Here is a 16,462-nt window from a genome sequence, read left to right as displayed (position 1 = left end):
CTTACGATCAGAAAAAAAATCATATTAATGACTAAAGTTGAACCAGTCCTTTGAGTCTGTTAGTTTCAAAGATATACTTACAGGTTCTATAAATAAATTTTTTAAACATCCTACAGTACTTGCACATCAAAATTACCCATTTTAGAATTTGTTTAAATATAACTAAATTGGGCCGGCCCTGTGGCTTAGCGGTTAAGTGTGCTGCGCTCTGCTGCTGGCCGCGGGCGGGGCGCACACCCACGCACCACTTCTCCTGCCATGCTGAGGACGCGTCCCACATACAGCAACTAGAAGGATGTGCAGCTACGACATACAACTATCTACTGGGGCTTTGGGGGAAAAAATTAAAGAAAAAAAAATTTTAAAAAGTTAAAAACAAAAGATAATTAAAAAAATATATATATAACTTAAATATGTGCCATTAAATAATGTTCACCCATATTTAAATATAAGGCTTTAAAAAGACAACTGTAATCAACAGTGAGTCATTCATTCAGCAAACATTTATTTAGCTATTATTATGTGCAAAGCACTGAGTTAGGGATATTTCAAATGGCAGGGAAGAATATGAAGGCTCTGAAAAAAGACTTTCCCTTTCAAAATGTTTTAAATAATCATTATAGAATTTGAAGTAGGAGGGACAAAAATGAAGAAACAACATCTGAATTTTGGAGAGAATACGTATATACTACTATTCAGGATGCTATCGTGTTAATTATAAATTTTCAACCTGAACAAAAATATGTAGGTGTTTAAAAAGCTGTGTAGGTCTTCTGTTTTATTCGTGTAGGGCAAGGCACGTAAAATACTGTAGTATTACAGCAACAAATGCAGGAAAAAAGTCTGGGAGTTTTTCACCAAAATGTTAACGGTCGTAATCTTCAGATGGCAGCATTCCCGGCGAATTTTCTTTTTTGCTCATCTGTTTTCTAACTTTTCTACAAGAAACAATGTATTACTTATGTAATAAAGATAGAAGTAATAATATTTTACATAACTATTTTTACATCAATCAGAAATAAAAATCAGAGCCGGCCCCGTGGCTTAGCGGTTATGTGCGGGTGCTCCGCTGCTGGCAGCCTGGGTTCGGATCCCGGGTGCGCTCCTACGTGCTGCTTCTCCAGCCATGCTGAGGCCACGTCCCACATACAGCAACTAGAAGGATGTGCAGCTATGACATACAGCTATCTACTGGGGCTTTGGGGGGGGGGAATAAATAAATAAAACCTTAAAAAAAAAAGAAATAAAAATCAATGAGTAATCAAGAAGCAGAGGAGTCAACATAAACTTTACATTTAAGTGACATATTAACAAGACAGTTTTGGTGAAAGAGGAGAAACTAAGACGTGGGAAGGAAGATCTGGTTTCTTCTTTACCAGAAAGAGAGACACAACAGGTTGGAAAATGATTTGTGGCTCAATCACAAAGAAAAATGAGAAATGAATATAAGTAATTTATGACAGACTAATTGGAGTCCAAACAAGAGAAAGACCAGCTGAAGCAGGGAGGGGAGCTCGATTCCTCCGCCAGCAGTGGCGCAGACGAAGAAAACGGGGTAAACTGAGTCCTGAACCCAGTCTGCTCTGGTCTAGCTAGAAGACCCCAAAGTGAGAGGAAAAGCGCTCACTGGCCTTGAGAAAACAGCCTAGGTTCGTGGCAAGGAACGCCCTTCCTCGAAAACTTGAGTTGCACTGGGCGGACAAGTACCACCGCGATTCACAACACGCCTGCGAGCCCACACCACCGGCTCCTCACCTCAGTAACTCGCACAAACACCAACCGCCTTCGGCCGCCGCCATCTTCCGCCGACCCCCGAACTCAGGAAACTCTTCCCTGTTCCTCTTCTCTATTGGCTCCTGAGAAAGCGAGCGGTGCTAATTGTGCGTTCCAATTGGTTGCTGGTAGTAGCTTCCCACGGCCTTCCAGCCAATAGAATCTTCCAAGGAGTAGACAAGTTTTCGGCGTGGCTTCACGGGTCCCGCCCCCGTGGGCGGGACAGTAGTGGGAGTTGGGACGGGGAGGGCGTGGCCTGTGATGGACAGCCAGCGCTCCGGCCCCCTGCCCCCTCGACTACTGGAAGCCCTCAGTCCAGAGCCCGCTGCCCGTTGGAGACCAATGGGAAGCTCTTGCGCGTCTCGGATCGATTTTCCAGGTGCGGCGTGTCGGACCCGCGGCGCCCCGGAGCCAGGAGCCGAGCCGGAGAGGGAGCTGCGCAGAGCGGACCCGACGCCGGCTCCCGCCACGCCGCACCTTCCCCGCCGGCTGTGGGCGAGCTCTGGGATCTGCATCTCCGGCCGGGGTCTACGCGGCTCGCCCGCCCTTCTTTTCCTGCCCGGCACACGCCGGAGGCTGAAGACCGAGTCCAGAGCGCACCGGTCCAAGGTATCGGAGACCCAGGAGGGAGGACGAGTCCCCGCCAAAGGTCCCGGCTGAGCCAAGGACACTGAGGCAGCGGCGGGCCGGCCTCCGGGTGTGAGTGAGGGTGCGAGGCCCACCCTCCCCTCTCATCTCCGGGACCCCAAGGGCCAGGGGCGCGGTGGAGCGCAACTTTGAATTAGCCCGTGGGGTGAGGGCTGCCAATTCCTGGTCCGAAATGCAGGAGCCGGTTCTCAGACCCCTCTTTGGGTTCAAGCTGAAACGCAAAGATGCCATCCACACCCCGCTCCTCTTTTCCCTGGATTTTAACACCGCGCTTCTCCTCCACTAACCAGGCGACCTTTGGGCTCTCGGCCAGATCACAGAAGAAATTGGTTTCTCCGGGAGATGATGCCTGAGCAGGAGAGACAGATTACTGCCAGAGAAGGGGCCAGTCGGAAGGTAAGTTTCCTTCCCCGGGCACTGTGTGCACACACCTACCTGGAGCACTTTCCACGCCCTCCTGCTGTCCTTACTCTGCTCCTGGGCGCGCGCCGGGAAGTGCGAGCGCGGGAGCCCGGCCCCAGGGGACTCGTGGTTTGTAAGAAGAGCACTGTTTAGAAAGGGCATGCCATTATCTGCTTTTCAGGAACAGTTCCAAACCCAGCACTTTTCTGTTCCTCTTTATGCCGTTAAAGGGTCTGATGCTGGAGAGGTAAAGTGAGCGTTGAGTTGCTGTGTAAGAGCCCTAATTGCTCAAGACAATTAGTTACCTGGAGAAGTTATTCAGAGTTGGTGCCTGGACCCCTTTATGGTCTATCCAGGTCCTGCAACTTTTTTTTTTTTAAGAACTCTTTTGAATTCATTTTAATTATACAGGTAATACATTAATGTGGTCTCTTAAGAATGCAAACAGTACAGGAATATTTAGCGTGAAAAGCAGATGTATTTTCCAATCCGTTTCTACTCGGTGTCCTAACTTATATGTCTTAATTCATACAGCATATATTTATTGAAAATTTAACATGTTTCAGGCACAGTGTTCAAGAGCTGAAAATACAATGCTTAACAAGATACATATCTGTAACTCCAGAGAAATCTTTAGATTTTGTTGAATGAGATCACATAGTGTGTATTCTCCAACCTTTTTTTTTTTTTCGGTTTAACAATATATTCTGGAGGTTGTTGCACGTTAGTACATAAGCATCTGTCTTATTCAGTTTAACCTCTGCACAGTATGGACTCACTATAGTGTGTTTACTGTTTCTCTTTGGGTGGACGTTCTGGTTGCTTCTGTTGTGTTTTTTTTGCCTTCAGGAGCCACACTGTAGTGGACATCCTGGTACATGATTTTTAATGCTGACACTTGAGTATTTCTTAAGGATAGACATCTAGGCCTGGATTGCTGTTCCGAAGAGTAGGCTCTGCCTTTTATACAGATTTCTTAAATTGATTCAACAACATTATTGCGTGCCCTTTTGTAGTGAAATTCATCCAATTTTGCTATTCATCTAATATTCACTATTTATCTACTTCTGTACTCTGCTGGTATAGAAATGCAAGATAAGTGGATTAATGGGTGGCAGAAGGAGGCTGGTCAATAGATGATTCTTAGTGTGATGACTCTGCATTTAATGGAGGTATGAAGAGAGCATGTGGGGGAGGGGTAGCTTGTAGGAGGAGAACTTCCACACCCCTGCAGTGGCCCCACCTCTCTACTCATCTGAAAAATCCTTATCCTTCCAGATCAGGCTCAAGACCTGCCTTCTCCTTGAGACTTTCTGGAACTGCCTGTGTCCTTGGTGATCTCATCCTCTCTTGGATTCCTTTGATTATAGTATTAGCCAACATTATTGAGCTTACTATGAGCTAGGCACTGTATTAAGCACTGTATATTTCTCTGTGTTCAGTCCCCATTTAATCCTCACAAAGCCTTTTGATGCAGGTATTATTTTCTTCTTATCACCATTTATTCAACAAATATTTTTTTAGTTATCTACTTTGTGCCAGGCATTCTAGGCCCTGGGGATCTAGCTAAGACCAAGACCCCTGCCCTCGAGTAATTTATATCCTAGTAGGTACAGGGGAAAAAAAGAGTAAACAAATAGTGTTATTTCTGGTACCGATAAGTTCTATGAAGAAAATAAATCAGCATAGGGGCATTAGGAATGATATGGGAGGGGGAGATACTATTTTAAGCAGGTAGTCAGGGATTTCTTCTCTGGGGAGGTAGCATTTGAGTAGAAGCCTGAATGATTCAGATTTGGGGGAAGTGTTCTAGGTTGAAGAACCAGAGGTATCAAGGTCCTAAGTCAGAAGTGGCCTGAAGGTTTGAGAAATAGTAAGAAAGCCAGAATGGCTGGAGCAGAGGGAAGGAGGGGAAGTGGCAGAACATGAGGTCAGAGTTCATCATCTTTACATATGGGGAAACTGAGGCAGAGAGAACTTAAGTAACTTGCCTAAGGTTCTACAGCTAGTAAGAGGCAGATCTGGGATTGAGTCCTAGCCAGGCCTGTCTGGCTTTCTCAGATATAGATTTTCTTCCAAACTTAATTTGACACTTGGTCACACGGCTTGGTATGATTATTTAAACTTTTCTGAATGTACCTTTTCTTTGCAACTCTGTGCTTCTCGAAAGTGGGGACCAGATTTTTTTTAAAAAATGTTCTCTGCAGTGCATAATCGGTGCACCGCCGTTGTTCTTGAAAGAGTGAATTATAGCACGATCCCTCCACATTGTTTTCTCTTCAGAGGCCTCTCTGTGGGGCAGCAGTGGCCCTGACCTGGGGTCCATGACCTGGGTCATTCAGCCTTCAGTCCACAAACACATGGAGCACCTTCTGTTTGCCTGTGTGCTGGGCCAAGCAGGGGAACACAAAGATGAGTAGAGGTCAGCCCCCGTGCTCTTGGAGCTGACAGTCATAGGTGCTGGAGCAGAGGTATCTATACGATACAGCACTCACAGGCAAGAATGGTTGGCCTTTCCTGGGAGGAAGGGATGCAAAAAGAACTTCAAGAGGAGGTGGTGTGTGAGAGAGGTCTTGAAGGAGGAGCAGTCTTTGGCTGGGTGCACAGAATGGAAGGAGGGATGTTGCAGGAAGAGACCAGTATGTGCAAAGGTCCTGAGGATGGGAATGGAAGGATGCATTTAGGGGGCTATGAGTGGCTTGAGCAGTCTAGAAAAGTGATTGCGAAGGCCCTGTTTTTCAGGCCAGAAGTTTAGGCTTTTTTCCACATACTGGAGAGTTTGATCATGGGAAAACAGTCTGAGGTACTCTTCCAAAGAAGAGGGTGAACTGGAGCTGCTGGAGACTAGCTAGAGGCCTTTTACAGTGATCAACCCTGTCCAGACTAAAGGTGGCTGAAAAGCCTGAAAAAGAACTGGGACTTGGCTCTGTTCTGCCCCATTCCCTGTGGAGTTGTCCTCTCTGTAGAGAAAGTAGGCCCTTTAGACTCGTGAGTGTGTGGAGTGTCAGAGGCCAATGGTAGTCCCAACAGCAACAACACAGAGCATTGCAGGTGCATGAGTAACTGAGTAATAAGCTATGGGAGTGAGAAAGCTGGATTTTAAATGCTGCTTTATCTGAGAAGCATTTTCTTCTCCATTGCAAGGATAGAGATGGCCCAGGGGCATGATTTCCTTCACTGCTACCATAGCTTAAGTATCAAGGAAGTATCCATGTTCAAGTATGTGCAATATTGTTTTGACCTATAGGATTGGAATCATTGCCAAGTGAAATTCTGGAATGTCTGTTACTTTTGTTGTTGTTGAGACTTTTTTTTTTTAACTAGTTAAAGGAGAAAATCTGAGCAGATCAGAGGTCAATCAGATAAAGTAGAGAGCAAAGCAGAGAGTGACTTTTTATTGTGATGTAACTAATATAGCAAATAAGACTTCAAAAACACCAGTAATTGTGAAATCTGTAGTTTCAGAATGTAGCAGTTTTGTTGAAGCCTCAATTCCTCCAGAGACTAAAAATCACTCTGCACTGGGCATTAGAAATGTTTTAAATTCAAAAAAAAAAAAAAAAAAGATTATAAAAGTAATTTAACTCCATAACATAAGTTTGGAAAATAAAGACCAAAAGGGGAAAATTTACTTTTATTCCTGTTGCTCTTAGGATCATCATTGTTAGCATATTTGGAAACTTCCTTCATTGTTTGCTTTTGCTGCATCTAGTTATTAATGTTTAGAAATAAAAAATATATTCTTGCAATTCAAAGATGATCGATATTAACATCTTTGGCATATTTCATTCCAATCTTTCTTTTCTGCATTTTTTTCTCTTTTTCTAAACCCAGTGATGCTAACATTATAGATGTCCTTTTTTCAACAGCTTCAGAAGCTGTCCATCAGTGAGTCTATCATTACTATTGAGTCTGTGGCCTCTCTCCCTATCCTGACAGACTGCTTGGTTTTCACCCACGCTCTGGGCTCTCGTCCTCCATCCTGCTGCCCCAGCATCAGTGCTACAAACTGCCTTCTCTGCTCCTACACCAGAGTGGCAGAATCACTATGGAAATTCAGGCAGCCACATGGTTGATGCTGCTAGCGATTTCTTGTTTCTAATCTCAATTGTACCTGCAAATGCTTTTCATCTGTTCTTTGTCAACTTCGTGTGGCTCTTATAAGCCTTCACCACTTGCAGCGAGCCCTGTGCTCACTCTGCCTTCCCTTATTCTCAGCAAATGACCTCACTTCATACCTCGAGAAAATCGACACCATTGTATATGATTTTCTTCAACTTTCTGCCTACCTCTGTGCACCTTCTGCCAACATTTTATTTAGATCTACAATTTATTTTTACTCCTGTATCTCTAGTCTCAGAACAGGCCTGCCTTCTTTTCAAGGTCGTCTCTTCTACCAGTGCCCTTGACCCCTACCCCTTCCTCTCTACCTGTTCTGGAGCCCTTACTGGTCATCTCTTCTCTTCACTTCTTGTTGCCTCTAGTCTTTCCCTCTCTCTGTGGACTCCTCCTCTTTGGCCTATACGTTCTTCCGATTAGCTTTCATTCTAAAATGTCCTCCATTGCCTTGAGTCTCCCACCAGCTGTTGTGCTATTTGTCCCCTCCCCTTCCTCAGTCTTCCAGAAAGAACCATCTGCATTTGCTTGTTTCCACTCCCTCATTCACTTTAAGATTTTTCCTTCATTATTTTATCAGTTTATTGGATATAACAGAAATATATATATACACACACACACATATATATAGTAATAAAGCATAAGAAAATAGAGAACGCTTGTGAATCCACTGCCTGACCCAAGAACGAGAGTATTATCAATGCCACGGCATCTTCCCAACTGTTCCTCATCTTCTTGTGTCACCCGTAGAAGTACCCACTAAAGAGAGACCACCAAGTTCAATTTTGTGTTTGTTGTAACTCAGCTTTTTTTTTGGTAAAGTTTTATCACATATATATGAATGCATGAACAATACATTATCTAGTTTTGCTTGTTTCTAAGCTTTATAAAAATGATACCTTAGTATGTTTAGTCTTCTGGACTAGCTTTTCTTACTAGGGGTTACATTTCTAAGATTCATTGCTATGCCACGTATGTTGTGGGAACGTAGCACAGTTTATCCATTCTCCTTGAAGGATAGTGGGTGGTTGGTGGGTTTTTGCAGTTTTGCAGACTATACACCAGCAGTCTCCTGGTGTACACCTGCAGTCTATCCACTTCTGTTCCTATTCTTTCACCACTTTCCTGAAACCTGTTTTATTTAGGTTTCTGTGAATACCAAAGGCATGTCCTCCCTAATTCTTATTTTAATGGCCTCTCTACTACATTTAAAAAAAAAATAGCTTTATTGAGATTTAATTCACATACCATACAATTCACAGACATGTGCAGTCATCACAATCAATTTTAGAACATTTTCATTACCTCAAAAAGAAACCCTGTACCTTTTAGCTACTGCTCCCCATCTCCCCATGACCCCTATACCTATGCAACCACTAATCTGCTTTCTATCTTTATAGATTTGCCTGTTGTGAACATTTCATGTGAATGGAATCTGTCTTGTTCCTGATCTTACGGGGAAAGCTTCCAGTCTTCCACCATTAAGTATGATGTCAGCTGTGGGTTTTTCATAGATGCCCTTTATCAGGTTGAGAATGTTCCTTTCAATTCCTAGTATGTTGAGTATTTTTATCGTGAAGGGATTTTGGATTTTGTTAAATGCTTTTTCTGTGTCAATTGAGATGACCATGTGTCTTTTGTTTTTTATTCTATTGATATGGTGTATTACATTAATTGATTTTTGGATGTTAAACCAAACTTGCATTCCTGGAACAAATCCCACTTGGTCATGGCGTATAACCTTTTTATATGTTGCTGGATTTGGTTTCCTCCTATTTTTTTGAGGAATTTTGTGTCCATGTTCATAAAAGATATTGATCTGTGGTGTTCTTGTGATGTCTTTGCCTGGTTTTGGTGTCAGGGTAATACTGGCATCATAGAATGAGTTGAGAAGTGTTCCCTTTGCCTACTTTTTGAAAGACTTTATTAAAAATTGGTATTAATTCTTCTTAATAATTGTTTGATAGAATTCAGTATTGAAGCCATCTGAGCTTGGGTTTTTCTTTTTGAGAAAGTTTTTGATTACTAATTCAGTATCCTTTACTTGTTATAGGTTGATTCAGATTGTCTATTTCTTCTTGAGTCCATTTCGGTTGTTAGTGTCATTCTAGGAATTTTGTCTGTTTCATCTAAGTTATCTAATTTGTTGGCATACAGTTGTTCATAGTATTCCTTTATAATCCTTCTTATTTCTATAAGATCAGTAATAATTAATCTCTCTTTCATTTCTGATTCTGATAATTTGAGTCTTCTCTCTTTTTTTTCTTGGTCATTCTAGCTAAAGTTTTGTCAATTATGTTGATCTTTTCCAAGAATCAGCTTTTGGTTTTGATGACTTTCTCTGTTTTTCTATTGTCTATTTCATTAATTTCCACTCTAATCTTTATTTTCTTCTGTCATGTGTTGAATTGTGTCCCCTAAAAGAGATGTTGAAGTCCTAACTAAGCCATGGTACCTGTGAATGTGATCTGATATGGAAATAGGGTCTTTGCAGATCTAATTAGTTAAATTAAGATGAGGTCATACTGGATTATGGTGGGCCCTAAATCCGATCACTGATATTCTTATAAAAACATCATGTGAAGACATAGAGAAGAGAAAGCCACGTGATTACAGAGACAGATTATAGAGTGATGCTTCTATAAACCAAGAAATGCTAAGGATTGCCACCAACCACCAGGAGGTAGGAGAGTGGCATGGAACTGATTCTCTTTCAGAGCCCAAAAAAGGAAAACGTTGACTTCTAGCCTCCAGAACTGTGAAAAAATTAATTTCTAATACTCAATTTGTGATATTTTGTTATGGTAGTCCTAGGATACTAATGCACCTTCCTTCTACTTGCTTTAGGTTTAGTTTAGTCTTTTTCCAGTGTCTTAGCTGCCTCCAGTGTTAGGCAGAAGATTAGGTTTTGATTTGAGATCCTTCTTTTTTACTATAGGCATTTATAACTATAAATGTCTTATAAACTTCTTTGGCTGCATCCCATAAGTTTTGGTATGTTGTATCTTCATTTTCATTCATCTAAAAGTATTTTCTAATCTCCCTTTTGATTTCTTCTTTGATCCATTGGTTATTTTAGGAGTATGGTATTTAATTTCCACATATTTGTCAGTTTCTCAAATTTCTTTCTGTTACTGATTTCTGATTCCGTTGTGGTCAGAGAGTGTACTTTACGTTATTCTTATTTTTTTTAATTTATTAAGGTTTGTTTTATGGCTTAACATATTATATCCTGGAGAATGTTCTTTTTTTTTTTTTTTTTTAATAATTTTATTTATTTATTTTTCCCCCAAAGCCCCAGTAGATAGTTGTATGTCATAGCTACACATCCTTCTACTTGCTGTACGTGGGACGTGGCCTCAGCATGGCTGGAGAAGCGGTGCATCAGTGAGCGCCTGGGATCCGAACCTGGGCCGCCAGTAGCGGAGTGTGCGCACTTAACCGCTAAGCCACGGGGCAGGCCTTGGAGAATGTTCTATGTGCACTTGAAAAGAATGTATATTATGCTGTTATTGGGTTGAGGGTTCTATAGATGTCAGTTAGGTCTAGTTGGTTTATACTGTTGTTCATGTCTTCTATTTTGTGATTCTGATACCAATTCCAATGCATGGGTTTTCTTCCCCACAGCAAGCAATTCTTGGACACCAGCTTGGTGTCCTGTAATTTAACTCAATTGTGATACTATCTCTCTGGAGATAGCATCAGATCCCACAGGTTAAGGGCTCAGTCCTACAAGACTGCTCCCCCCCCGCCCTTCAGATGCCAGTTGGGAGTCCACATTGTCACCTGTGCTTCTGATTGACTGGCTGTAGATTGGAGGTTCCAACAACCCCTCCTTGGGTTTGATTGATTTGCTAGAGTGTCTTACAGAACTCAGAGAAAGATTTATTTACTAGATTACTAGTGTATTATAAAAGGATATAACTCAGGAATAGCCAGGTGGAAGAGATGCATTGGGCAACGTATGTGGGAAGGGGCGTGGATCTTCTATGCTGTCTCTGGGCCCACCACTCTCCCGGAATCTCCACGAGTTCACCTACCTGGAAGCTCTACAATCCCAGTCCTTTTGGGTTTTTATGGAGGCTTCATTACAAAGGCATGGCTGATTAAATCATTGGCCATTGGTGATTGATTTGACCTCTAGCCCGTTTCCCTTCCCTTGAGGTCAGGGTGTGGGACTGAAAATTCCAACCATCTAATCTCACGGTTGGTTCCCCTGGCAACCAGCCCCCATCCATAGATTACTTAGGGGCTTTCACCAAGTCATCTTTTAACGTAGCAAAAGACACCATTATTGCTCTCATTACTTAGGATATTCCAAGGGTTTTAGGAGCTCTGTGCCAGAAACAGGGATGAAGACCAAATCAATATTTCTTATTTAATCACAATATCACATATTTCCTTGTTGATCTTCTGCCTAGTTTTCGTCCATTATTGAAAGTGGGTAATGAAGTGTACAACTGTTACTGTTGAATTGTCTTTTTGTTTTTCATTTCTGTCAGTTTTTGCTTCATGTATTTTTGTGTTGTTATTAGATGCATATGTTTATAATTTTTATATCTTCTTGATGGATTGACTTTTATCATTATAAATTTACCTCTTTGTTTCTAGTAACATTTTTTTTGTTTTAAAGTCTATTTTGTTTGATAGTAACACAGCCACACTAGCTTTCTTATGGTTGCTGTTTGCATGCTATATCTTTTTCATCCTTTTATTTTCAGTCGGTTTGTGTCTTTAAATCTAGAGTTTATTTGAGCTTTCTGGATGTGTAGGTTATTATTTTTTTATCACTAAATTTTGGGAGTTTTCAGTCAGTATTTCTTTGAGTATTTTTCTTGCTGCTTTCTCTCTTTCCTCTCCTGATATCCCCATTACACATATGTTGGTGTGGGTAATGGTGTCCCACATTTCTTTGAGATTCTGTTCATTTTTCTTCCTTCTTTTTTTCTCTCTGTCCTTAGATTCCATAATCTCTTTGATCTCTCGTCATGTTTGATAATTCTTCTGTCAGTTCAAATCTGCTGTTGAACCCTACTGGCAAATTTTTCATCTCAATTATTGTACTTTTTCACTCCAGAATTTCCATTTGGTTCTTTCTTATGATTTCTTTTTTTAATTTTTAATCTTGTTGAGGTCATCTTGACTTATAACATTGTGTAATTTCAGGTGTACATTATTATCTATCAGTTTCTTTTTTTTTTTCCTTAAAGATTTTATTTATTTATTTTTTTCCCCCCAAAGCCCCAATAGGTAGTTGTATGTCATAGTTGCACATCCTTCTAGTTGCTGTATGTGGGACATGGCCTCAGCATGGCCGGAGAAGCAGTGTGTCGGTGCCTGCCCGGGATCCGAACCCGGGCTGCCAGCAGCGGAGCGTGCACACTTAACTGCTAAGCCATGGAGCCGGCCCTATCAGTTTCTATATAGACTGCATGGTGCTCACCACGGATAGTCTAGTTTTTATCCATCACCATACAAACGTGCCCTTTTACCCCTTTTGCCCACCCCCTGCCCTGTTTCCCTCTGGTGACCACTAATCTGTTCTCTTTATCCATGTGTTTATCTTCCACATATAAATGAAATCATGCAGTGTTTGTCTTTCTCTGTCAGGCTTATTTTGCTTAACATAATACCCTCAAGGTCCATCCCTGTTGTTGCAAATGGGACAATTTTGTCTTTTTTTATGGCTGGGTAGTATTCCATTGTATATATATACCCCTTCTTCTTTATCCATTCATCAGTTGATGGGTGCTTAGGTTGCTTCCACGTCTTGGCTATTGTGAATAATGCTGCAATGAACATAGGAGTGCATAGATCTCTTTGTATGGTTGATCTCATGTTCTTTGGATAAATACCCAGTAGTGGGATAGCTGGATCGTATGGTGTTTCTATTTTTAATTTTTTGAGAAATCTCCATACTGTTTTCCATAGTGGCTGCACCAGTTTGCATTCCTACCAGCAGTGTATGAGGGTTCCCTTTTCTCCACATCCTCTCCAACACTTATTACTTCTTGTCTTGTTAATTATAGCCATTCTGATGGATGTGAGGTGATAGCTCATTGTAATTTTTTTTTTTTTTTTTTTTTTTTTGGTGAGGAAGATTAGCCCTGAGCTAACATCTATTGCCAGTCCTCCTCTTTTTTCTGATGAACATTGGCCCTGGGCTGACATCTGTGCCCATCTTCCACTACTTTATATGTGGGACTCCTGCTACAGCATGGCTTGATAAGTGGTGTATAGGTCTGCGCCCAGGATCTGAACCTGCAAGCCCTGGGCCACCAAAGTGGAGTGCACAAACTTAACCGCTACGCCACCAGGCTGGCCCCTCCTTGTAGTTTTTATTTGCATTTCCCTAGTAATTAGTGACGTTGAACATCTTTTCATATGCCTGTTAGCCATCTGTATATGTTCTTTGGAAATATGTCTGTTCATATCTTCTGCACAGTTTTTGATCGGGTTGTTTGTCTTTTTGTTGTTGAGTTTTATGAGTTCTTTATATATTTTGGAAATTAACCCCTTATTGGATATATGATTTGTAAATATTTTCTGCCAGTTGGTGGGTTGACTTTTTGTTTTGTTCATGATTTCCTTTGCTTGCAGAAGCTTTTTAGTCTGATGTAGTCCTGTTTGTTTATTTTTTATTTGTTTCACTTGCCTGAGTAGAGATGGTATTCGAAAAGATGCTGCTAAGACCGATGTCAAAGAATGTACTGCCTGTGTTATCTTCTAGGTGTTTTATGGTTTCAGGTCTTACATTCAAGTCTTTAATCCATTTTGAGTTAATTTTTGTGTATGGTGTAAGATAATGGTCTGCTTTCATTTTTTTGCGTGTGGCTGTCCAGTTTTCCCAGCACCATTCATTGAAGAGACTTTCCTTTCTCCATTGTATGTTCTTGGCTCCTTCGTCGAAGATTAGCGGTCCATAGATGTGTGGGTTTATTTCTGGGCTTTCAATTCTATTCCATTGATCTGTGTGTCTGTTTTTGTGCCAGTACCATGCTGTTTTGATTACTATAGCTTTGTAGTATATTTTGAAGTCAGAGATTGTGATCCTTCAGCTTTGTTCTTTTCTGTCAGGATTGCTTTGACTATTTGAGGTCGTTTGCTGTTCCATATAAACTTTAGGATTCTTTGTTCTATTTCTGGAAAGAATGCCATTGGGATTCTGATTGGGATTGCAGTGAATCTGTAGATTGCTTTAGATAATATAGCCATTTTAGCTATGTTTATTCTTCTAATCCATGAACATGGAATATCTTTCCATGTCTTTATGTCGTCTTCAGTTTCTTTCAATAATGTCTTATAGTTTTCAGTGTATAGGTCTTTCATCTCCTTGGTTAAATTTATTCCTAGATATTTTATTCTTTTTGTTGTGAATATAAATGGGATTGTATTTTTGACTTCTCTTTCTACTAGTTCATTATTAGTGTATAGAAATGCAACTGATTTTTTTCTTCAAATTCTTTTTTTTTCTTTTTGTGAGGAAGCTCAGCCCTGAGCTAACATCCATGAAAATCCTCCTCTTTTTTTGCTGAGGAAGACTGGCCCTGGGCTAACATCTGTACCCATCTTCCTCCACTTTGTATGGGACCCTGCCACAGCATGGCCTGACAAGCGGTGCATGGGTGCACGCCCGGCATCTGAACCTGGGCCGCCAGCAGCACAGCATGCGCACTTAACTGCTATGCCCCGGGGCCGGCCCTGCAACTGATTTTTGTAAGTTGATTTTCTACCTTGCAACTTTGCTGTAGTTGTTGACTATTTCTAATAGCTTTCTGGTGAATTCTTTAGGGTTTTCTATATATAGAGTCATGATACCCACCAACAGCAAGAGTTTTACTTCTTCCTTTCCAATTTGGAAAAAGACAAAATCGTCCCATTTGCAACAACAGGGATGGACCTTGAGGGTATTATGTTAAGCAAAATAAGCCAGACAGAGAAATAAAAATTGGAAATTTTTTTTTCATATTACTAAGATCTTTTTAATGATAGAAATATTGCATAGGAAGGCATCTTTATATTTTCTACAAGGCAGAAATATATCTACTTTGTTTTCTTTAAAAAAATAGTGATTCATTTATATGGAGATGGATGGAAACTAGACTTTTGGTGGTGTATAGACATGATGCAGTCTATACAGAAGCTGAAATATAATAATGTACACCTGAAATTTATAAAATGTCACCTCAATAAAATAATTTTTAAAAAATAGTGTTTGTTTTTCCAATTATATACTAAACACACTCATTACAGAAAATTTAGAAAAACATTATTCATAATTCCACCTCTTCATCCAGAGACAACCACTGTTAAAACTGTATGGTGCTTTCAAATATATTTATAAGCATATATATTTTTTTACAAAATTATATTATGGCACATTAAACATACTTAAACATTATGCTTTTAACACTTACATTACATTTGCCTCTGCAATCCTATATATAATTAAATATTATTTTAAAACATGGCTTTAACAGCCACATTTATGCAATCCTAACTTATTTTCTGTTTTTTTTATTATTATTATTTTTTATTTTTTATTGATGTTTTAATGGTTTTTAACATTGTGAGATTTTGGGTTGTACATTTTTGTTTGTCCATCACCATATATATGACTCCCTTCACCCCTTGTGCCCACCCCCCACCCCCACTGCCCCTGGTAAGCACAGTACAGTTTTCTCTGTCCATGTGTTGGTTTATATTCCACATAGGAGTGAGATCATACAGTGTTTGTCTTTCTCTTTCTGGCTTATTTCACTTAACATAATACGCTCCAGGCCCATCCATGTTGTTGCAAATGGGACGATTTTGTCTTTTTTTATGGCTGAGTAGTATTCCACTGTATATATATAACACATTTTCTTAATCCAGTCGTCAGTCAAGGGACACTTAGGTTGCTTCCACTTCTTGGCTATGGTGAATAATGCTGCAATGAACATAGGGCTGCATAAGCCTCTTTGGATTGTTGATTTCAGGTTCGTTGGATAGATTCCCAGTAGTGGGATGGCTGGGTCATAGGGCATCTCTATTTTTAATTCTTTGAGGAATCTCCATACCGTTTTCCATAGAGGCTTCACCAGTTTGCATTCCCACCAGCTATGTATGAGGGTTCCTGTTTCTCCACATCCTCTCCAACACTTGTTGTTTTTTGTCTTGGTGATTATAGCCATTCTAACGGGCGTGAGGTGATATCTTAGTGTTGTTTTGATTTGCATTTCCCTGATGATTAGTGATGTTGCACATCTTTTCATGTGCCTATTGGCCATCTGTATATCTTCTTTGGAGAAGTGTCCGTTCATTTCCTCTGCCCATTTTTTGATCGGATTGTTTGTTTTTTTGTTGTTCAGTTGTGTGAGTTCTTTATATATTATGAAGATCAACCCCTTGTCAGATGTATGTTTTGCAAATATTCTCTCCCAGCTGGTGGGTTGTCTGTTCATCTTGATTCTGGTTTCGTTTGTCTTATAGAAGCTCTTTAATCTGATAAAGTCCCACTTGTTTATTTTTTCTTTAGTTTCCC

The 16,462-nt window shown here is 40.6% G+C and overlaps 2 protein-coding genes across 12 annotated transcripts in view; one reads left to right on the top strand and one right to left on the bottom strand.

Moving 5' to 3' along the window:
* The window catches only part of ALG11 (ALG11 alpha-1,2-mannosyltransferase), a 34,078-nt gene extending 32,065 nt beyond the window's left edge, over positions 1-2,013 (bottom strand). The window contains exon 1 of one of the 6 annotated variants that reach the window (XR_015553438.1): positions 1,756-2,013. Coding sequence is in view for 2 of the 6 variants with exons in the window: in XM_087436115.1 (XP_087292241.1) it covers positions 1,756-1,799 (44 nt within the window). In the remaining 4 variants the exon portion in view is untranslated. Of the gene's footprint in view, positions 1-730; positions 939-998; positions 1,185-1,755 lie in introns of those variants that run through there. The other 5 variants (XM_087436115.1, XM_004433688.3, XM_087436114.1 and 2 more) reach the window with 5 other exon arrangements.
* Positions 2,014-2,097: 84 nt separating this feature from the next.
* ATP7B (ATPase copper transporting beta) overlaps positions 2,098-16,462 on the top strand; it is a 98,470-nt gene continuing 84,105 nt past the window's right edge. For 3 of the 6 annotated variants that reach the window (XM_087436107.1, XM_087436105.1, XM_087436110.1), the window contains exons 1-2: positions 2,099-2,382; positions 2,712-2,817. In XM_087436107.1, coding sequence (XP_087292233.1) covers positions 2,764-2,817 — 54 coding nt within the window. In that variant the 5' untranslated portion in view covers positions 2,099-2,382; positions 2,712-2,763. The other 3 variants (XM_087436109.1, XM_087436106.1, XM_087436108.1) reach the window with 3 other exon arrangements.

This window comes from Ceratotherium simum, chromosome 10 (assembly GCF_057802395.1).
Source record: "Ceratotherium simum simum isolate JZ-2026a chromosome 10, ASM5780239v1, whole genome shotgun sequence".
Taxonomy (NCBI): Eukaryota; Metazoa; Chordata; class Mammalia; order Perissodactyla; family Rhinocerotidae; genus Ceratotherium; species Ceratotherium simum.
The sequence above is the reverse complement of the archived record's forward strand: the minus strand, read 5'-3'. Positions and strand labels throughout refer to the sequence as shown.